At 37.8% G+C, this 22,784-nt stretch overlaps 1 protein-coding gene across 2 annotated transcripts in view; it reads left to right on the plus strand.

The window, feature by feature from the left end:
* Positions 1-22,784, plus strand: part of PTPN4 (protein tyrosine phosphatase non-receptor type 4) — a 185,286-nt gene that overhangs the window by 88,848 nt on the left and 73,654 nt on the right. For both annotated transcript variants that reach the window (XM_061135467.1, XM_061135468.1), the window contains exons 9-11: positions 561-648; positions 9,264-9,352; positions 22,022-22,085. In XM_061135467.1, coding sequence (XP_060991450.1) covers positions 561-648; positions 9,264-9,352; positions 22,022-22,085 — 241 coding nt within the window. The remainder of the gene's footprint in view (positions 1-560; positions 649-9,263; positions 9,353-22,021; positions 22,086-22,784) is intronic.

The following is a 22,784-nucleotide window of genomic DNA, read 5'->3' on the forward strand; positions in this document are numbered from 1 at the left end:
GGAGAAATAAACAAAGGCTTTAAAAATTACAGTTACTTTTTGTTGTCATTAGATGCAACAGATGTAAAATAACTCTGCCAAAGTGCTACAAAAGGCTGTGACCCTCTTAATTTTTGTCCATCTTATGAGTCGGCCCCTGTCTGGGCACCACACCCTGAGAAACCCTGCTCTGGAGCTCGCCCCAAAGACTGCATGTGTGAGAAGTACCTTGTGTGATTAAAATGCACGTGTGGAGTGTAGACCAGACTTTGAAGGATACTTGTTTTAGTCTGAGAGTGACTTTGTAACATCCATAAGTGTAGCTTGGAACTTTAAAAACTTGACCCATTCTTGTGTTTCTGGAAAATAAGAACAGATTCTACAAACTAGTTAGCATTACTGAAAATGTACCCTCCAGAAAAGGTAGCTGTTCCTGTACATAACTAAGAGGAATAGTCGTATATTTTGTATTTTGTAAAAGATTTAATTAGAAGGCTGAAAATTTTCTAGATAAATAAGCTTTATGTAACTTGGTCATATTTGTGATTATTACAGTTTTTAACCTAGTGGTGTTTTTACAGAGGCTTATCTCCTGCAGAAGCAGAATTTAGTTACCTGAACACAGCACGTACCTTAGAACTCTATGGAGTTGAATTCCACTATGCAAGGGTAAGTGAAGAAAACATTTTGATGTTGTTGACTTAAGCATAAATATTCAGTTAAAAAAAAAAGTTTTTGATTCCCTGATAGAATTAGGCAACAAATGGAATAGTGAGTGCCACCAACATTGCATTGACAGTTTCCTCTGAATATAAGTAATTTTACTAACCCAGTCACTCAAGATTCATTACCTGACAAGAAGAATCATGAATTTTACATATTATTTTTCTTCAAGGTAGGGTGTTACAAGGATAATTTTTGCTGACCATAAGAGACAGTGCCTTTAGAATTTTTGTTACAAGAAAAGTAGTTATTTGTATTTTTAATTTTATGAAAATCATTATTATAAAAGATGATTTCACCTCACCAAGGCCTGTATTACTATATTCTTTTCATCTAGTGACATCATTATAAATTTTTATTTATAAAGCACAAAATCAATTGTATTTGCATATTTTGGTTTTCCCCCTACACCATCCCTTTGTTAACATGAAATTTTATAATTACTGGCTTTTCCTGTATAACAGCCTAACTTCTTTTTCACTGTGTCAATTTGCTGCTTCCAGAAGACTGTTATCCTCCTACTATAAGCATACATGTATGTGGTGGTTCTTCATTTGTGTGCTTCTTCTAAAAAGGAATAGATTCCTTTTTATAATTGTTTTATCAAGAGATTATATTCCTTTAGAAGTACCTGAAGTACAGCTGTTCTCTATACCTGATGAAAAGTGGGATTATAGGTAATCATCAGTTGAATTGGTAATAGCTTTATGTTTTCTTGGGACAACTACTAAGCCTCATAAGGATACCAGCCTGAAAGGGAGTTAAGTTTTCCCTAGATAATTGTTCTGAGTTTATTTTTGTATACAGACATACAGAGACCCACAGACAGACAGTAGTTTGAGGACTCAGAGCTCTGCTCCATGTCATGGTTTTATATAGGGCTTCTTTTGGCCGTTTTCTTAGAGGGGAGGATTGATTAGTTCTTACATTTCGCACAGCTTGTGTCAGTCATTCCTTTAAAAAAATCAAATGACTTGCTTTACTCACGTGACTGTATTTGGTAATTCTGAGCATTTGTGACTTGAAAACCTATCTGGTTCGATTTAAAGTATTTAAGTAAGTTCCTCTTGAACTTTTTATGTTCTTTAAAATGGTCCCTTCACCCTTCCTCTCTCTTTGTGGCTATTACTTTTGGACATGATTCTCCAAAGGTAACAAGTTGTCACTAGATTTTGTTTTTTTATTATAATACAGCTTAAAACAAGTGAAATTGTCAATATGTATACTAGACTGTGGTTAACAGTAAAAAGACCACTAAAGTCAGTCACTTTAGTCCTGAACAGTTTTCTGAAGGTAGTTTAGGCTGCTGTCTGCTTTCTTTAGCTGCTGTCAGTGAAGTACAAAGAATGCTTGTTGTTATTCTTCAGTCTCTAGGTTGTGTCCGACTCTTTGCCACCCCGCCGCCCCCCACAATGGACTAAACCCACCAGGTTCCTCTGTCCATGGGATTTCCCAGGCAAGAATACTGGAGTGAGTTGCCAGTTTTTTCTCCAGGGGATCTTCCTGACCCAGGGATTGAACTTACATCGGCAGGCAGATTCTTTACCGCTGAACCCACCAAGGAATGTTAGACATTCCTTTTTTAACTTAAGTGATATGGCTGGATCTCATACATAATTAACTGTTTTATTATTTATTGATTTAAGGTTTTTTTTGTTGTTGAAATTATTACATTGTAAAACTCTTTTTCAGAAAACCATAAATGTGGAGTGCCAAATTAAAGGAATTTAAATATTAAGTATTTTGTACAGACCCAAAAGACATGAGCTAGGAAAAGGTGTTTCTATTGTATATGGATATGGAGAACTTAAGAAAATGTGCAGATATTAAGTGAACATGAAGAGACATTTGCAGCATCAGAAACAAAAAGGGACAAAGGGAAGAAGGGAGACGACACATAAAGAAAATACTTGTTTAAATTGAATATCACAATATTTAATTGAATATAAAATAATACTTTATTTTGAAAACCAAGGTAAGATCTTTTCTCTCTGCCTCTAGACTATAGGCTAAAAAAAGATCAGAGTGGAACCAAGTTATTTATAGCAATCTGCAAGATATGAGACATCTTAGAACCTTCTTAGTGGTGCATCTGTTACATGCCTTGTACATGGTAGGCACTGAGGATGACTTAGTGAACAAAACATCAGTTATCCCTGCCCTCGTGGAGCACACAAGACAGTGAGGGGAAAAAATTAGAGCCTGTACAAACCGTTAAATATTTGAGAATATGAAAGGGAAAGTACAGAATGCTGTGGGATCCTATAGCAGGAACTTCTAATCCAGCTTGGGAGCAGAGCATAGGGAAGGCTTCTTAGGAGTAATTTACTGAAGCCAGAAAAATGAGTAAGAATTACTTAGCTAAGATAGTAGTTCCCATCATAGAGCTATCAGGATGAAGGAAGACCTGAAATCAAGAGAGAACATGGCTTGGTTGAAAACATGATGACATTTGGTATGCCTAGAGGATAATATGAATAAGAGAACTGTAGAAAAGTATTGTGAATGACAACTTCAGGATTAGAGGGAAGGAAAAAAGATTTGAGGGGAGGGAGCATGGGAATATTTGTTTCTTAAAGTAACATAGTGAATGCATTTTTTCTTGGTGTTCAGTTGTATGAATTTTAACATGTGTAGATTCGTGTAACCACTGCCACAAACAGAATACAGAATAATTCTATCACCACCACCCCTGCCTTGCCCCTAAAAATCCTCACTCCTGCTCCCCCTGTGTAGTCCAGCCTCGTTCTTACCCACAGTTTCTGGCCACAGCTGGCCTATTCCCTGACTCCATAGTCTGTCTTTTCCAGAATGTCTTATAAATGGAATCATAGTATAGTATGTAACCTTTTGATACTGGTTTCCTTTTCTTAGGGACTTCCCTAATGGCTCAGTTGGTAAAGAATCCGCCTGCAATGTGGGAGACCTGGGTTCGATCCCTGGGTTGGGAAGCTCCCTTGGAGAAGGGATAGGCTTCCCACTCCAGTATTCTGGCCTGGAGAATTCCATGGACTATGTATGGTTCATGGGTTGCAGAGTTGGACACAACTAAGTGACTTTCACTTCACTGCACTTCACTTATTTTAATTAGAGTAATGCATTTGGGATTGATCTGAGATACTGTGCTTCAATAGTTTATGCCTTTTATTGCTGAATTGTATTCCGTTATGTGGATGTACCATGGTTTGTTTCTTCATTCACCCATTGAAGGATATCTGGGTTGCTTCCAGTAATTTTTGTTTCTTTTTTTTTAATAGGCCTACTGGAAACGTTCATTTATAGTTTCTGTGTGGGTTTAAATTCTCATTTATGTAGAGTGCAAATCCCAGAGAGGTCTTTCTAGATCATGCAGTAATTGTATACGTAGCTTTATATAAAATTACCAAATTGTTTTCTAGAGTACCTGAGCCTCATTGCATCCTCACCAGCTTATTTGCAAGTTCCAATAGTTTTACAGCCTTTTCAGCATATGGTACTGCCCATTTTGTTTTGTTTTTAAGCTTTTCTGATAAGTATGTTTTTTCTCATCATGGTTTTACTTTGTATTTTCCTAATGACTAATGATGTTGAGGGGCTTCCCTGATAGCTCAGTTGGTAAAGAATCTGCCTGCAATGTAGGAGACCCCGGTTCAATTCCTGGTTTGTGAAGGTCTGCTGGAGAAGAGATAGGCTACCCACTCGGGTATTCTTTGGCTTCCCTTGTGTCTCAGCTGCTAAAGAATCTGCCTGCAATGTGGGAGAACTGACTCTCCACATGTACATCACCAGATGGTCAATACCAAAATCAGATTATTATCTTCTTTGTAGCCAAAGATGGAGAAGTTTTATACACTCAAAAACAAAACCAGGAGCTATCTGTGGCTCAGATCATAAATTCCTTATTGCAAATTTCAGATTTAAATTGAAGAAAGTAGGGAAAACCATTAGACCATTCAGGTATGACCTACATCAAATCCCTTAAGATTATATAGTGGAACTGACATATAGATTCAGGGGATTAGATCTCATGGACAGAGTGCTTGAAGAACTGTGGACAGAGGTTTGTGACATTGTACAGGAGGCAGTGATCAAGACCATCCCCAAGAAAAAGAAAAGCAAAAAGGCCAAATGGTTGTCTGAGGAGGCCTTATAAATAGCTGAGAAAAAAAGAGAAGTGAAAGGCAAAGGGGGAAAGGAAAGATATGCCTGTTTGAATGCAGAGTTCCAAAGAAGAGCAAGGAGAGATAAGAAAGCCTTCCTCAGTAATCAGTGCAAAGAAATAGAAGCAAACAATAGAATGGGAAAGACTAGAGATCTCTTCAAGAAAACTAGAGATACCAAGGGAAAATTTCATGCAAAGATGGATACAATAAAGGACAGAAATGGTATGGACCTAACAGAAGCAGAAGATATTAAGAAGAGGTAGCAAGAATACACAGAAGAACTTTACAAAAAAAGATCTTCATGATCCAGATAACCACTAAGGTGTGATCACTCACCTAGAGCCAGACATTTTGGAATGCAAAGTCAAGTGGGCCTTAGGAATCATCACTACAAACAAAGCTAGTGGAGGTGATGGAATTCCAGTTGAGCTATCAGGTCAGTTCAGTTGAGCTATCAGGTCAGTTCAGTTCAGTTGATCAGTCATGTCTGACTCTTTGTGACCCCATGGACTGCAGAATTCCAGGCCTCCTTGTCTTTCCAATGCCTGGAGTTTACTCAAACTCATGTCCATTGAGTTGGTGATGCCATCCAACCCATCTCATCGTCTACCATCCTCTTCTCCTCCTGCCTTCAATCTTTCCCGGCATCAGGGTCTTTTCAGAAGAGTCAGTTCTTTGCATCAGGTGGCTAAAGGATTGGAGTTTCAGCTTCAGCATCAGTCCTTCCAATGAACACCCAGGACTGATCTCCTTTAGGATGGACTGGTTGGATCTCCGTGCTGTCCAAGGGACTTTCAAGAGTCTTCTCCAACACCACAGTTCAAAAGCATCAATTCTTTGGCACTCAGCTTTCTTTGTAGTCCAACTGTCACATCCATACACGACTACTGGAAAAACCATAGCTTTGACCAGATGGACCTTTGTTTGCAAAGCAATGTCTGCTTTTTAATATGCAGTCTAGGTTGGTCATAACTTGCTTCCAAGGAGCAAGCATCTTTTAATTTCATGGCTACAGTCACCATCTGTAGTGATTTTTGGAGCCCAAGAAAATAAAGTCACTCAGTTTCCACTGGTTCCCCATCTATTTGCCATGAAGTGATGGGACCGGAAGCCATGATGTTAGTTTTCTGAATGTTGAGTTTAAAGCCAACTTTTTCACTCTTCTCTTTCATTTTCATCAAGAGGCTCTTTAGTTCTTCGCTTTCTGCCATAAGGGTGGTGTCATCTTCATATCTGAGGTTACTGATATTTCTCCTGGCAAACTTGATTCCAGTTTGTACTTCATCCAGCCTGGCATTTCTCATGATGTACTCTGCATAGAAGTTAAATAAGCAGGGTGACAATATGCAGCCTTCATGTACTCCTTACACGATTTGGGACCTGTCTGTTTTTCCATGTCCAGTTCTAACTGTTGATTCTTGACCTGCATACAGATTTCTCAGGAGGCACGTTAGGTGGTCTGGTATTCCAGTCTCTCGGAGGAGCTGGTCTGGTATTCCCGTCTCTTGAAGAATTTTCTGCAATTTGTTGTGACCCATACAGTAAAGGCTTTATTGTAGTCAATAAGCAGAAATAGATGTCTTTCTGGAACTCTCCTGCTTTTTTTATGTTCCAGCAGATGTTGGCAATTTGATCTCTGGTTACCCTGCTTTTTCTAAATCCAGCTTGAACATCTGAAAGTTCATGGTTCACATACTGTCAAAGCCTGGCTTGGAGAATTTTGAGCATTACTTTACTAGCGTGTGAGATGAGTGCAGTTGTGCGGTAGTTTGAGCATTCTTTGGCGTTGCCTTTCTTTGGGATTGGAATGAAAACGGACCTTTTCCAGTCCTGTGGCCACTGCTGAGTTTTCCAAATTTGCTGGCATATTGAGTGCAGCACTTTCACAGCTTATCTTTTAGGATTTGAAATAGCTCAACTGGAATTCTATCACCTCCACTAGCTTTGTTTGTAGTGATGCTTCCTAAGGCCCACTTGACTTCGCATTCCAGAATGTCTGGCTCTAGGTGAGAGATCACGCCATTGTGGTTATCTGGGTCATGAAGATCTTTTTTGTATAGTTCTTTTGTGTATTCTTGCCTCCTCTTCTTAATATCTTCTGTTTCTGTTAGTTCCATACCATTTCTGTCCTTTTTCTTGGCCGTCTTTGCATGATATGTTCCCTTGGTATCGCTAATTTTCTTGAGGAGATCTGTAGTCTTTCCCATTCTATTGTTTCTTCTGTTTCTTTGCCTTGGTCACTGAGGAAGGCTTTCTTTCTTTCTTTTTTTTTTTTTTTTTTTTGAGGAAAGCTTTCTTATCTCTCCTTCCTCTCTTTGAAACTCTACATTAAAATGGGCATATCTTTCCTTTTTTCCTTTGCTTTTCACTTCTCTTCTTTTCACAGCTATTTGTAAGGCCTCCTCAGACAGCCATTTTGCTTTTTTGTGTTTCTTTTTCTTGTGGATGGTTTTGATCCCTGTCTCCTGTACAATGTGATCAACCTCTGTCCATAGTTCATTAGGCACTCTATCAAATCTAGTCCCTTAAATCTATTTCTCACTCTCACTGTATAATCATAAGTAAAAGTGATAGTGAAGTCACTCAGTTGTGTCCAACTCTTTCCCATGGACTGTAGCCTGCCAGGCTCCTCAGTCCATGGAATTTTCCAGGCAAGAGTACTGGAGTGGGTTACCATTTCTTTCTCCTGGGGATCATCCCAACCCAGGGATTGAACCTGGGTCTCCTGCTTTGCAGGCAGACACTTTACTGTGTGAGCCACCACGGAAGCAATGCAGGAGGTATAATCATAAGGGATTTGATTTAGTTCATACCTCAATGGTTTAGTGGTTTTCCCTACTTTCTTCAATTTAAGCCTTAATTTGGCAATAAGGAGTTCATGATCTGAGCCATAGTCAGCTCCTGGTCTTGTTTTTGCTAACTGTATAGAACTTCTCCATCTTTGGATGCAAAGAATATAATCAATCTGATTTCATGACATCTTTGTAAATACTACCCAGGTCTTCGTTAGACTTCTGCCAGCCATTCCAGAAACCTTCTTTACACCCTGTCCTAGCTCCTGCCTACCGTATACATTTTTTTTTGTGGCTTTATCACCCAGTGTGCCTTTCTAGATACTATAATTTATTTTCCTTTATGTTTTTAGCTGAATAACTTTAAATGTCTTTTAATGCCTTCTTCCCTTACTGTATAGAATTTTTTTGTTAAAGAACTGGGTCATTTCGCCTTTAGTTTCCCACAGTCTGGACTTTGCTGATCACATATTCATGGTATAATTCGGTACGTTCTATAGGTCTAATGAAGTTTTCACAGAGAAGTTGGACTTGATCTAGACTTTGGTTAGGTTTGATATGATCCATCAGAGAGACATTAAGAAGAGATGAGAACAGTATTAATAAAACATATAATTTTCGGTATACAAAACACATGAGAATGACCTGATGGGAGACAAGTTTTTACTCTAGAAATTATTGAAACTATATTTTAGAGGTTTTTTCCTAGGGAGACAGTTAACAAAATCTTGATTATATTTTCATCAGTTAGTTCTGTCTTCTGATCACATGAATGCTAAGGATAAAAGCATTATTGCTATATTAGCTTGCCTATAGTACGTCTCAAGTTAAGCAGTCTTGCATGCATGCTCAGTTATGTCTGACTCTTTGTGTCCCCATAGACTATAGCCTGTCAGGTTCCTTTGTCCATGGAATTTCCCAGGCAAGAATACTAGAGTGGGTCTCAAGTTAAGCAATACTATTTCAAGACTTTTTAGCAACTGAGGAAAGTTTTAATTCTACTTACTTTGTTAATAGTTGCAAGTCAGTTGTTCAAGTTGAATCAGCATGAAAACTCACTCATCAAAGCACAATTCAAATTTTCTTCCACACTCTCCAACAGCTGTTCCCCGCTGTTTTCCTGTGATGCTTTTATTGTATTGTGTTAGTTAAAGAATTTCTCCTTATATTGGAAATACTGTTTTATTACAAATTGCCTTTCACCATGCTCTGAACTCCAGGTTTTATTCACTTTTGCAATCTTAACACCATATTTACACAGTGATTGGATTACAATAGTTTTAGAAATGGAAAGATGGATACTAACTTAACATTCTATGAGATGTAGTCTTTGATTTTGTATCCCAAAGAGTCAGTTCCAGTTATAAACTATGGAAAATCTGAAGATTATTTTTGCTTTATATTAATGAATTTTAATAATGTAACATTTAAATTTGATTTGAAGTATGTCTTATTTTTATGATGTAATAGTTGCCATATGGGTTTATAAATATTGCAGTTACCTGCTGCTTTTGATATAATGTCACATTGTGTAAAAGAACTAATCATATTTTAAAATTATATCTTTATCAGTTAAAACTAATTTTCTTAGAATTCCCATTTTTGTTTGTTTGTTTGTTTTTTGAAGGATCAAAGTAACAATGAAATTATGATTGGGGTGATGTCAGGAGGAATTCTGATTTATAAGAACAGAGTACGAATGAATACCTTTCCATGGTAAGAACTTCTGTCAATACTTTCACTTTTACTATTATATTACCAAATATAGTTCATATTTTTGTTGAACTATTTAATGTTATCATACAACTTTATCCCACTTACTTCAAATCTACTAGAAGATACAAAAATAGTTGAATTTTTTTTTTTTTTAATTTCTTAGCTTAAAGGAAATACTACTTTCCAAGTTTTTCCTCTTAGACAATCTCTCAATTTGTACTCTAGTATTATAGCTAACATCATCATGTTTACTTTGTGTCTTGCACCTTGCCAATTGCTTTGGATACAGTTGTTGTTTAGTTGCTAAGTCGTGTCTGACTCTGTGATCCCATGAACTGCATCATGCCAGGCTTCCCTGTCTTTCACTATCTCCCCGAGTTTGATCAAACTCGTGTCCATTGAGTCGATGATGCTGTCCAACTGTCTCATCCTCTGCTGCCCCCTTCTGCTTTGGCCTTCAGTATTTTGCAGCATCAGGTCTTTTCCAGTGAGTTGGTTCTTCACATCAGGTGGCCAAAATACTGGAGCATTGTACAAAGTATTGAATACACTACTTCATTTAAATGCATTTGATGGGTGCTAGTTTATTAGTTGCAACACTGGCATGGTTTAGATTGGTATGGTGACTCCATGTGGTTTGAAACTCATGTTTCTTTTGTGCCATTGGTCTACTGCCCTTAGCATGTTGTCCTTGTCCTAGCTGTCCAGTGACTCACCAAGCATCACTTTTGTATCCCAGAGTGAGGTAGACAGAGAAGTAGCATCTACCACTACCCTTAAGGGGATAGTGTGAAAATTGTAAAAACCACATTGATTTTTGTGCATATGTTATATAAATATCTTAGGTTTTTTAAAAATAAACACAATGATTTTCACTAAGGGAAGAAAGAAAGAAAGTTAGTTGCTCAGTTGTGTCCAACTCTTTGCAAGCCAGTGGACTGTAGCCCACTAGGCTCCTCTGTCCATGGGATTATCCGGGCAAGAATATTGGAGTGGGTTGCCATTTCCTTCTCCAGAGAATCTTCCCCACCCAGGGATCCAACCTGGGTCTCCTACATTTCAGGCAGATTTTTTTACTGTCTGAGCCACCAGGGAAAGCTTAGGGCTTCCCTACGCCCAAGCCCTTTCTAAGGAAGAAATAAATACAAAAGAAATATATTGCATCAATCTGTTTATTTATATATCTCCTAAATGAGATGGCCAAGCTTTTCAATATCTGTGATTATTATTAATAGATTTTTGTAATTAGTCACTTATATAACACTTAATAGAAATATGATAACTGACAGAAGCTATTATTTTAGAAAATCACCACAATTATGTTGAGAAAAGAAACATAAATTTCCCTGGTAGGTCACTATCTAGGAAAAAATTAAATATAAAATAAAAAGTTGATGCAGTGAACCTCTTCAAAATGAAATATTTTTGTTCTCCAGAGGACACTGTAAACAAAATGAAAAGGCAAAACTCAGTCTTTCGTAAAGTATATAGTTGATAACGGACTTATCCAAAAAACATAAAGGACTCTTAGGTCCTTTAAATTTTTAACTTAATCTAAAAGAATAGGCAAAATTTGTGAATAGATACTTCCACCAAAGGAGTTATACAAATGGCAGATAAATACAAAAAGATGCTCAGTCATCAGTGAAATGCAAGTTAAAACCACAGTGAACTATTTTCGTTCACCCACCGGAATAACTCCAATTAAGAAGAACAACAGTGGAACTTCCTTGGTGGTCCAGTGGATAGGACTTCATGTTTCCAGTGCAGGAGACTTGAGTTTGATACCTGCTCAGCAAACTAGATCCCACATGCCCAAGTAAGAGCTCGCATGCTGCAGCTGAGACCTGATGCAGCCAAATAAATAAATATTTAAAAACTTTAAAAATGATAGTACCAAGTGATGGCAAGGAAGCAGAGCACCTAGAAATCTCATATATTGCTGGTGGGAATGCAAAGTAATAGACCAACTTAGGAAAACTGGCATTTCTTAAAGATTAAATTGAGATTTCCTGGATAATCTGGCAATTCTGTTCCTAGATATTTGCCCAAGAGAAATGAAAACATAAGTTTGTATAAAGATGTGCACACTGTGTTTATAGCTACATTATTCATAATAGCACAAAACAGAATTTCAAAATGTCCATCAGTTGGTGACTCCACAGGCAAATTACATCTATGCAGTGGGATACTGTTTAGCAGCAGCAGAAGTGAACTATTTACACACTAAACATCATGGGTGACCCTACCTTCAAAACATGACGTCAAGTATAAGCGGCCTGACACAAAAGATGGCGTGCTGTTTCTCTATATGAGACTCTAGAAAGCACGTATTATAGAGACCACAGACCGCTTGGTTGCCAGGGATTAAAAATGAGAGGAAATTGACTGCAAAGGGATGCTAAGGTGACATTTTCAGGTGATGCAAATTGCTATATAGTGATTTTGATCGACGTTATACAACTCAATACATTTGTCAAAACTCATTGACTTGTTCATTTAAAATTGGGATGTTGCATTTTATATATAAATTATACCTCTCTAAAGTTCATAAAAGAAAGCCAAAGGTCATTTCATATTTTATCTCAATATAAATTCTTCTGTATAATTCAACTTGTGTTATGGTTAGAGGAAAGTACAAAACAGCTTGAGACATGGTCCTCGCCTTAAAGTGAGCACATAAAAATTAATTACAAAACATAAGAAGATTGGTGAGTTAAGTGTTTCAGAAAAAGCAGTTATGATTGTTTATTTTCATAATGGTAAATGTGTATCTTCAATTTTAATGCTTTTCTGATTTACTGAAGAGAATTAAACATTTTTTATTAACTTTACATATTATGTAAATGTCAAAATCAGAAATTCTTTTCAGATGATATGGGTTAAAATAATTAAATTTTTCTGTATTTTCAAAATTCTTTAGTGTGTGTGTATATATATTTTTTTTATTATAAAATAAAGATTCTGGAAGAGTTTTTGACAAATTACTTTGGCAGTACCAATGATGTAATTTTACCAGGGAAAATTTTAATGTCTTCATGATATTTAAGGTGGTTGTTTTGTTTTGTTTTGTTTTAATTGGAGGATAATTGCTTTACAGTATTGTGTTGGCCTTTGCCTTATTTGAGGTGGTTTTTAAAGGATGAATAGAAATTTCCTCAATGAAGAGGGAGTATGGAAGAGGAATGTGTTTCTGGAAGGTTCAGTCAGAGAATTTGGGGTAAAGGTACCAAACATTTGCAGAGGCCTCATAGTGAGAAAGGATGTGGCAGGTTCAAATGATGGGATATGTGGTTTGATCTTTGTTTATTTATGTTTGGCTGTGCTGGGTCTTGGTTGCTGTGCGGACTTTTCTCTAGTTGCAGAGAGCTGGGGCTTCTCATCATGGTGGCTTCTCTTGTTGAGGAGCCCAGGCTCTAGGGCACGTGGGCTCAGTCGTTGCAGCTCACAGGCTTTGGAGCACAGGCTCAGTAGTTTTGGTGCTTGGGCCCAGTTGCTCTGTGGCTTGTGGGGTCTTCCAGGATCAGGGATCAAACCCACATCTCCTGCATTGGCAGGTGGATTCTTTACCACTGAGCCACCAAGGAAGCCCCTGATTTTTCTTTTTTTTTTTTCAGTTATCTTCACTGAGGACAGAAGCAAGGGGGTAAGATTTTAAGATGATACTGCTTAGAAGAGAAATTGGGATTCAGATTTTGAAGGATATTATACATTCCACATGCTGTTGTTCAGTTACTCAGTCATGTCCGACTCTGTGACTCCAAGGACCGCAGCACACCAGGTCCCCCTGTCCCTCACCATCTCCTGGGGTTGGCTCAAGTTCATGTCCATTGCATCAGTGATGCCGTCCAGCTGTCTCGTCCTATGTTGCCCCCTTCTCCTGCCTTCAATCTTTCCCAGCATCAGGGTCTTTTCCAGTGAGTCACCTCTTCACATCAGGTGACCAAAATATTGGAGCTTCAGCATCAGTGTTTTCAATGAGTATTCAGGGTTGATTTACTTTAAGATTGACTGGTTTGATCTTCTTACGGTCCAAGGGACTCACAAGAGTTTTCTCCAGCACCACAGTTCCAAGGCATCAATTCTTTAGCACTCTGCCTTCTTTACAGTCCGGCACTCACAACCATACATGACCACTGCAAAGACCATAGCCTTGACTATACAAACCTTTGTTGGCAAAGCGATGTCTTTGTTTTTCAACACACTGTCTAGGTTTGTCATAGCTTTCTGCCAAGAAGCAATCATCTGATTTCATGGCTGCAGTAACCATCTGCAGTGACTTTAGAGCCCCAGAAGAGGAAATCTGTCACTGTTTCCACCTTTTCCCCTTCTATTTTCCATGAAGTGATGGGGCTGGATGCTGTGATCTTTTTTTAATATTTAGTTTTAAGTCAGCTTTTTCACTTTCCTCCTTCACCCTCACCAAGAGGTAGTTTAGTTTCTCTTTCCTTTCTGCCATTAAAGGGTATCATCTGCATATCTGAGGTTGTTGATGTTTCTCCCACTAATCTTGATTCCATCTTGTCACTCACCCATTCTGGCGTTTCTCATGATGTGCTCAATGTGTAAGTTAAATAAACAGGGTGACAGCAGACAGCCTTGTCTTACTCCTTTCTTAGTCCTGAGCCGGTCAGTTGTTGCATGTAGGGTTCTAACTGCTTTTTGACCCACATGTAGATTTCTCAGCAGACAGGTAAGATAGGTATTCCCATCTCTTGAAGAGTTTTCCACAGTTTGTTATGATCTGCACAGTCAAAGGCTTTAGCGTAGTAGATGAAACAGAGATCGATGTTTTTTTGTGGCCCCACAAGAGACTGAGCCAGACTTGCCGATCAGTGTCCAGGAGTCTCAGTGGAGGTATGGGTTGATGGTGGCCTGCCACAGGGCAGGGTCACTGACTACAACAGTCCTGGGAGCCTTGGCGGGCTGGCCTAAGTCCTTTCGAAGGAGATTAAGGCAAGGAAGAAAATCACTCACAGATTTTAATGCATTTTATCTGTACCTGATAACCCTGCAACTGGGATGTCCTTAGCATTGTTTTGTGGATAAGGAATAAGAAATACCAGAGAAGCTAACTGGGCCAAGGTTAATAAGCTTGATAAATATGGAGTGGAACCTTAAGCTTGGGTCTTTCAGATTCTGAAACACAAGCTTCTCAGTTAACCCCTTCTTTCGAAAGTAGAGCTATGTGTAGAAAAGTTATGTTCCATGTGATAAATATACTTCCTCATTTCTTTCTATATATGGTTAGCCCTAAATTATCCAGTTCAAGTTCATATTTTTAAAATGTTGAGTACTGGATTGGAAATTACTTGGATTCTGTAAATTAGACTTCATTAAAATTATTGCTTATCAAAAAACATCATTAGTAAAATGAAAAGGGAAGGGGACAGTTCTATTTCCCAGTCCAGCAGGTAAAGATTTTGCAACTTGTTACTCCTATTCTCAGAAGAAGAAAAAAAAAAACCTGAAAAAACTCAAAATCAACAACTCTTTTTAGATCTTTCAGAGAATTGAAAACACAGGGCATACTGCATTTCTGAAAGCTGGAGAAACAGATGAATACGAGAAATGACAGCTTACCAGGTCTAGAAACCACTGCCTCAGCAGTACCTGGCCAGAGTATGTAAAGGGTGGTTGGCAAATTGCTGGAGACAGAGCAGAGACTGGCTTGTTAGATAAACACTCCCTCAGGCCCTGCTTGCTTAGAAAGGGCCCTCTGCTACCAGGGGTCTCAGGGCCAAGGTTGACAGAAAATCCGCTTGTGATCGAAGGGCAGGGTATCGGGGTTGAGCAGGGATGTAACTAGTTTGAAATATGCTCAGAGCCTTCTTTTCTCATTAGCAAAGATCTGCCCTTAAGGAAGTCTATTTATACTTAATCAAAATGGGTTGCCAGGGCCTAACCTGGTGGAGGAAGGGAAGCCCTGCCTCTACTTTTTGTTTCGGCTCAGGAGGGGTGAGTTGCAGAGCACTGAAGGGTGCAGCCAAGAGGCCCAAACCACTAACCCACTGAGACCAGATCGCAGGATTAGAGACTGGCTTCTGCCCAACCCCAGACTTAACTGCCACATCACCAGGGCTCCTATATAATAACAAAGGTTCAAAATTTAACTATAAAGCTCAGACCAATTAAGGAGGACTCTCTTGGGAAACCCAAAGGCAACAGGGGAGACAAAATCAAGGACAGTAGAAGAGATAGCCTCAAATGCTTACCACAGAAACTCTTCCTTCAGAATAGCCACAGTTTGAATTGAATTAGTTTCTAAAGGAATTCATGACACAGGGCACTGTTGAAAATGATAGAGCCGTGTGTTGGCAGTTAGAGAAGCTCACAGCTGGGTGTGGTTTTTGAAAGGATGGGGTGATTGATGCTGCTGTCATTTCAGTATTACTTGGGGCACACCCAGGGCTGTGCCTTCCCGCAGAGCAGTAGGAGAAACATACTGAAGCTTGGGGTGCAGAGTTCATGCAGGTGAACTGCCAGATAATAATAGACTGGGAAGATGGGATTCTCCAGGCAAGAATACTGGAGTGGGTTGCCGTTTCCTTTTCCAGGCAACTTCCTGACCCAGGGATCAAACCCATGTCTCCATGCTGTTTCTTCAGCACTGAATCTCAGGTTCAGTGGGGAGCTCAGGTGTGTTATGTAGCTAATGCATTACAGTAAGCAAATAATGAGGCTCAAGAGCCACTGGAAATCAAATCTTCCACCATCGTGGATCTAGTTGGTTCTAACCAGTTTTTGTTATGTCGTGTGGCTGTGTCATTCTTTTAAAGATTGTGCCCTGCCTGCTTCCCTCTTGTTTCAGTACTGTGCCTAGCAATAGCAAAATGCATATTCCTTTCAAGGATACATAGTTCATTTATTAGAAGAGGAAATATGTTAGCCGTAAAACAAGCTTCAACAGTTTTTTTTTAATTGAGTTATAATTAGTGTAACATTAATTTCAGGTATATAGCATAGTAGTTTAGTATTTTGTATACATTATGAAACAATCACTATAATAAGTCCAGTTATCATATGTCACTATATAAAACTATTACATGTTTTTGACTGTATTCCCTCTGTATGTAGTACACGCCAATGACTTATTTTATACGTGGAAATTTGTGCTCTTAATCCCTTGCACGTATTTGTCTTTATCTGCACCGACCCTTCCCCTTGGCAACCATTCATTTGCTGTTTATATCTGAGTCACTTTTTCGTTTTTTAGATTCTGCATATAAATAAAATCATAAGGTATTTGTTTTTCTAGTTATTTCATTTTTATAATACCTTCCTGGTCCATCCATGTTGCCACAATGATAAGATTTCTTTTTAATGACTGAATAATAATGCTTTTAAACTGTGGTGTTGGAGAAGACTCTTGAGAGTCCCTTGGACTGCAAGGAGATCCAACCAGTCCATCCTAAAGGAGAGCAGTCCTGGGTGTTCATTGGAAGGACTGATGTTGAAGCTGAAACTCCCAATACTTCAGCCACCTGATGTGAAGAACTAACTCTTTTGAAAAGACCCTGATGCTGGGAAAGATTGAAGGCAAGAGGAGAAGGGGATGACAGAGGATGAGATGGTTGGATGGTATCACTGCCTCAATGGACATGAGTTTGGGTAGACTCTAGGAGTTGGTGATGGACAGGGAGGCCTGGCGTGCTGCAATCCATGGGGTCTCAAAGAGTCAGACACGACTGACCGACTGAACTGAACTGAACTGAATATTCATACACATCTACACACACACATCACATCTTCTTTATCCACTCGTTATTAGTGGGCACTTAGATTGTTTCTGTATCTTGGCTGTTACAAACAGTGCTGCAGTGAACATTGTTGTTCAGCTGCCAAGTTGTGTCTCCCGCTTCTCCTCCTGCCCTCACATGTTTCCTAGCAGCAGTCTTCTGATGAATTGGCTGTTCACATCAGGTAGCCAAAGTATTGGAGCTTCAGCTTCAGCATCAGTCCTTCCAATGAGTATTCAGGGTTGATTTTCTTTAAGATTGACTGCTTTGATCTCCTTGCTGTCCAGTGGACTCTTAAGAGTCTTCTTCAGCTCCACAGTTTGAAAGCATTGGTTCTTCAGTGCTCTGCCTTCTTTATGGTCCAGCTCTCACATCTGTACATGACTACTGGAAAGACCATAGTCTTGATTATATGCACCTTTGTCATCAAAGTGATGTCTTTGCTTTTTAATACACTGTTTAGGTTTGTCATAGTTTTTCTTCTAAGAAGCAGTCGTCTTTTAATTTCATGATTGTAGTCACCATCCACAGTGATTTTGGAGCCGAGGAAGAGAAAATCTGTCACTGGTTCCACCTTTTCCCCTTCTACTTGCCATGAAGTGTTGGGACCGGATGCCGTGATCTTAGTTTTTTTGAATGTTGAGTCTTAAACAAGCTTTTTCACCCTCATCAAGGGGATCAAGGGGTTCTTTAGTTCCTCTTCTCTTTATGCCTTTAAAGTGGTATCATTTGCATATCTGAGGTTGTTGATATTTCTCCCAGCAGTCTGTATTCCAGCTTGTAACTCATCCAGCCCAGCATTTCGCATGATGTGCTCTGCATATAAGTGAAATAAAGGAGTGACAATAAACAACCTTGTCATACTCCTTTCCCAATTTTGAATCAGTCAGTTGTTTCATATAAGGTTCTAAATGTTGCTTCTTGAAATGAATAGAAGGATACATAAATCTTTTTGATTCAGTGTTTTTATTTACTTTGGATAAATACCCAGAAGTGGAACTGCTGGATCGTACAGTAGTTCTGTTTTTAGTTTTTTGGGGGCCCTCTGTACTGTTTTCCATGATAATGGCACATATTTACATTCCCACCAACAGTGCACAGAGATTCTCTTTTCTCTACATCCTTATTAACACTTGTTATTTCTTATCATTTTGATAAGAGCCATTCTGACAGGTGTGAGATGGTATCTCATTGTAGTTTGCATTTCTCTGATAGTGATGTTGAGCATCTTTTAATGTCACTGTGTATATCTATGTAAAAATGCCTCTTCAGGTCTTCTGCCTATTTTTTTTTAATCAAATTTTTTATATTGAGTTGTATGCTTTTTGTATACTTAGATATCAACCCCTTACTGGGTGTATCATTTGCGACTGTCTTCTCTTGTTTGGTGGGCTGCCTTTTCTTTTTGTTGGTTTCCTTCACTGTGCAAAGTTTTTTAATCTGATGCAGTCCTATTGTTTATTTTTGCTTTTGCTTCTCTTACCTGAGGAGACATATCCAAAAAATATTACTAAGACTGATGTCAAAAGAGGTTACTATCTCTGTTTTCTTCTTGGAGTTTTATGTTTTCAGGCATTAACATTTTTTGTCTTTAATCCATTTTGAATTTGTTTTTGTATGTGGTGTGACAGAGTTGTCCAGTTTTATTTTTCTGCATGTAGCATCCAGTTTTCCCAGCATCGTTTATTAAAGAGACTTATCTTTTCTCCATTGTACATTCTTTCCTTGTTGTCATAAATTAATTGACCATGTGAGCATGGGTTTATTTCTGGGCCCTCTATTCTGTTTCACTGATCTTTATATCTATTTCTGTGCCAGTGCCAGACTGTTTTGGTTACTGTAGCTTTGTAATATATAGTCTGATGTTGGGGAGCCCAGTACCTCTGGCTTTATTGTTTCTGAAGATTGCTTTGGATATTTGGGTCTTTTGTGGTACCATACAAATTAGATGATTATTTGTTCTAGTTCTGTGAAAAGTATCTTTTATACTCCTCCCCTTTCATGTTTTATGTTTTTAATGTTATATTTTGCACCTTTTAATTTGCATATCCCTTAACTAGTTGTTGTAGTTTTAGTGTTTTCCACAAGTGGCTGCACTAATTGACATTCCCATCGACAATGCATGAGAATTCTCTTTTCTCCACATTCTCACCCAACATTCATTATCTTTCTGATGCTAGCCATTCTGACAGATGTGAAGTGGTATCTCTTTGTAATTTCGATTTGTATTTCTCTGATAATTAGCAGTATTGAGCATATTTTCATATGCATGTTGGCCACCTGCATTTCCTTTTTGGAAGCACATCTATTCAGTTCTATTTTTCCTTGGGTGGTTTGATTTTTGTTTTGTTTTCATGTTGAATTGTATGAGCTGTTTATATGTGTTGGATGTTAACCCCTTATTGGTCTTATCATTTGCAAATATTTTCTCTCATTCAGTAGATTGTCTTTTTGTTGTTGGTTTCCTTTCTATGCAAAAGCTTTCAAGTTTAGTTAGGTCTCATTTGTTTGTTTTTATTTCATTTGTTTTAGGATATGGTTCACAAAAAGTGTTGCTATGATTTATGTCAAAAACTATTTGCTTATGTTTTCCTCTAGGAGTTTTGTGGTATCCAGTCTTATTTAGTCCATTTCAAGTTTAGTTTTGTATATGGTGTTAGATAATGTTCTAACCTCATTTTTTAACATATAGCTGTCCAGTTTTCCCAGCACCACTTATTGAAGAGACTGTCTTCATTGTATATTCTTTGTTCCTTTGTCATTGGTTCATGACCATAGGTGCATGCATGAGCTTACTTCTGGACTTTCTGTCCTCTTCCATTGATTTCTGTGTCTGTTTTTGTGCCAGTACCATACTGTTTTGATTTCTGTAGCTTTGTAGTATAGTTTGAAGTCAGGGAGCGTGATTCCCTCTGCTGTTTTTCTTTCTCAGGATTGTTTGGCTGTCATTTGTATTTCTGTACAAAATTTGAAATTATTTGTTCTAGTTCTGTGAAAAATGCATTGGTATTTTGATAGAGATTGCTGTGAATATGTAGATTGCTTTGGGTAATATGGTCATTTAAAGAATAATAATAATTCCAATCTAAGAATGCGGTGTATCTTTCTATATGTTTGCATCATTTTCAGTGTCTCTCATCAGTATCTTTCAGTTTTCCAAGTACATGTCTTTCATTTTTTTAGGTAGGTTTATTCCCAGGTATTTTATTCTCTTTACTGTGATAGTAAATGAGCTTGTTTTAATTTCTCTTTCTGTTAGTTTGTTGTTAGTGTTTAGAAGTGGAGCAGGTTTCTGAATATTAATTTTATATTTTGGTACCCTTTTTCATGATTTTCATTTCTGTGCTTATATTGCCCATCTTTTCTTGCTCTCTACTTTATCCACTGGGGCTCTTAGCCTGTTGATTAAATTGTTTTAAACTCTCAGAATGATAATTCCAGCACTCCTTTCACATCTGGTCCTGATACATACTGTGTCTTCATGTTGTGCTTTTGCCTTTTGGTATCCCTTGTAATTTTTTCTTGATGGGCCGATCTGATATCCTGGTAAAAGATTGTTGTTCATTCACTAAGTTGTGTCTGATTCTTTGCCACCCCATGAACTGCAGCACTCCAGGCTCCCCTATCTTTCACTATGTCCTGGAGTTTGCTTCAGCTCATGTCCCTTGAGTCAATGATGCCATCTAACCATCTCATCCTCTGTCACCACCTTCTCCTCCTGCCCTCAGTTTTTCCCAGCATCAAAGGTCTTTTCCAGTGAGTTGAGTCTTCACATAGCATAGCCAAAGCATTGGAGCTTCAGCATCAGTCCTTCCGTGAATATTCAGGGTTGATTGGTAACCTTGGTAAAAGGAACTGCTGTAAATAGGCTCTTAGTAATGTAGTGATGAGGTGTGAGTGGGGTGGGTGGGGCGGGTGGTGGTGGTCCTGTGATTAGCTGAGCCTCTACCTCTGGATCTCTGGATTGTGAGGTTCACAAGTGTTTTCTGTTTTTTTCTCCCTCTTTGGGTGGGACAAGATTTCTAGAGTGGACTGAAATCGGGTATTTTCTTTCCCTGGATCATTTAAGGCTCTTGTTAACTTGTTTCCCCTAATTGCAGACCTTGTTAAGAACAGAGTGCTCTGGCCTATTTCAACATGGTTTCTTTTCCCCTTTCCCTGTCGGAAACCTGAGGGTATTTTCCTCTGATATTTACTGTTGGAATTTGTTTGAGCTTCTGGAGATAAATCTTAGAATTCTGTGAGGGCCTCCCTATGACTGGGTCCTCTTGGAGTTCTTCACTCTCATAGTTAACCATACTGAGCCTTCAACAATTCATGAAATACAGTTCAGGTTCTCCTACCCTGGTACTGCTTCCTCTGGCGGTTTCTGCTCCCAGTACTCTTCTCTGGCAGTCTCTGATTCTCTGTACTCAGCTGTTCATCTCTCAAATCTTGGAGGTTGCAGCTTGCCCTGTGCTCTTCTCTTTCTTACGGATCCAAGAAGAATTTATGATTTTTAAGTCTTTTGAGCTTTTTACTTGTTGCTAGGATGTAGTGGTGATTTCTAAGCTCTTTACATGCAGAACAAGAAAACTACTTGTAGTTTTAAATAATAAATAAACTATATTTTTGGTATTCTTGAATTTTTAACTTGTAATATGTGTTTTTATGTTATTTTTTTGATACAAAATTGAAAAGTGGATAAGTTCACAGTAAATGTTCTGGTGAAATAGCTCAACTGAGCGTATAAATTCTAATTTTTTTTTATGACGAAACTTTCAATTTTTTAATGTGTATATGTATATATATTCTTTAGTGTATATGTACATATAGTTAAATAGATATTACTAAACATGCAATTAAAGGATTATTTTTTACTCCTCTTTGGTTGATACTTTTATCTTTGTTCAATATTTTAAATACTTCAATTCATTTTCTTTTTATCCAGGTTGAAAATTGTGAAAATTTCTTTTAAGTGCAAACAATTTTTTATTCAGTTAAGAAAAGAATTGGTGAGTATTGTTCTTATTAATATAAATTGTTTATAAAGAAATAAATAGTTATTCATTACAGAACTTTTAGTGTAAATAAAAGTGTTATTAATACTATTAATAACTGCCAACTAAGTTAATTAATTTACAGTTTGTGACAAAGTATTTCTCCAGTGTTTCTGTGGTTCTGATCCGAGGTTATTCTAGATAGCTGTTCTGCTGTCTCTTGAACATAGAAACTAATTTCAGTTGTGATATTCATTGTCAGTCCCCATATTCTATTCATAAGGTCAGTAACTGAGAATTTATATGTCCTTTTTCTTTGCATCTTTCTTGTTTTAAACTAAATCTGTAGCACTTCCTTTTATATGTAAGTTCATTTCATTGTAGGGAATCTGAGTGTTTTGTTTATAGTTCATGAACGTGTAGTACATTTCCTGTCTTTGTTAGAATGGTAATGTCCTTTTTTTATATTATCAACAAATACAACATGTTGAGTTATCATAGAAAGTACAGAATTGTAAAGAGTGTCATCTTATAAATGGTTTTTATCTATTTCATCAAATTAAATTAGCCTTATCCTTTGACATTATTAGAAGTCTTGACAAATTAGCGCATATTTTAGGGTGTTTATATGTTTGCAAAATGTATTTGAATCAAATGCATTTTATAGAAGATCGTGATCTACTGAATATAATTCATCATCTTTATATTCACAAA

The sequence above is a fragment of the Dama dama genome, chromosome 33 (genome assembly GCF_033118175.1).
Source record: "Dama dama isolate Ldn47 chromosome 33, ASM3311817v1, whole genome shotgun sequence".
Lineage (NCBI taxonomy): Eukaryota > Metazoa > Chordata > Mammalia > Artiodactyla > Cervidae > Dama > Dama dama.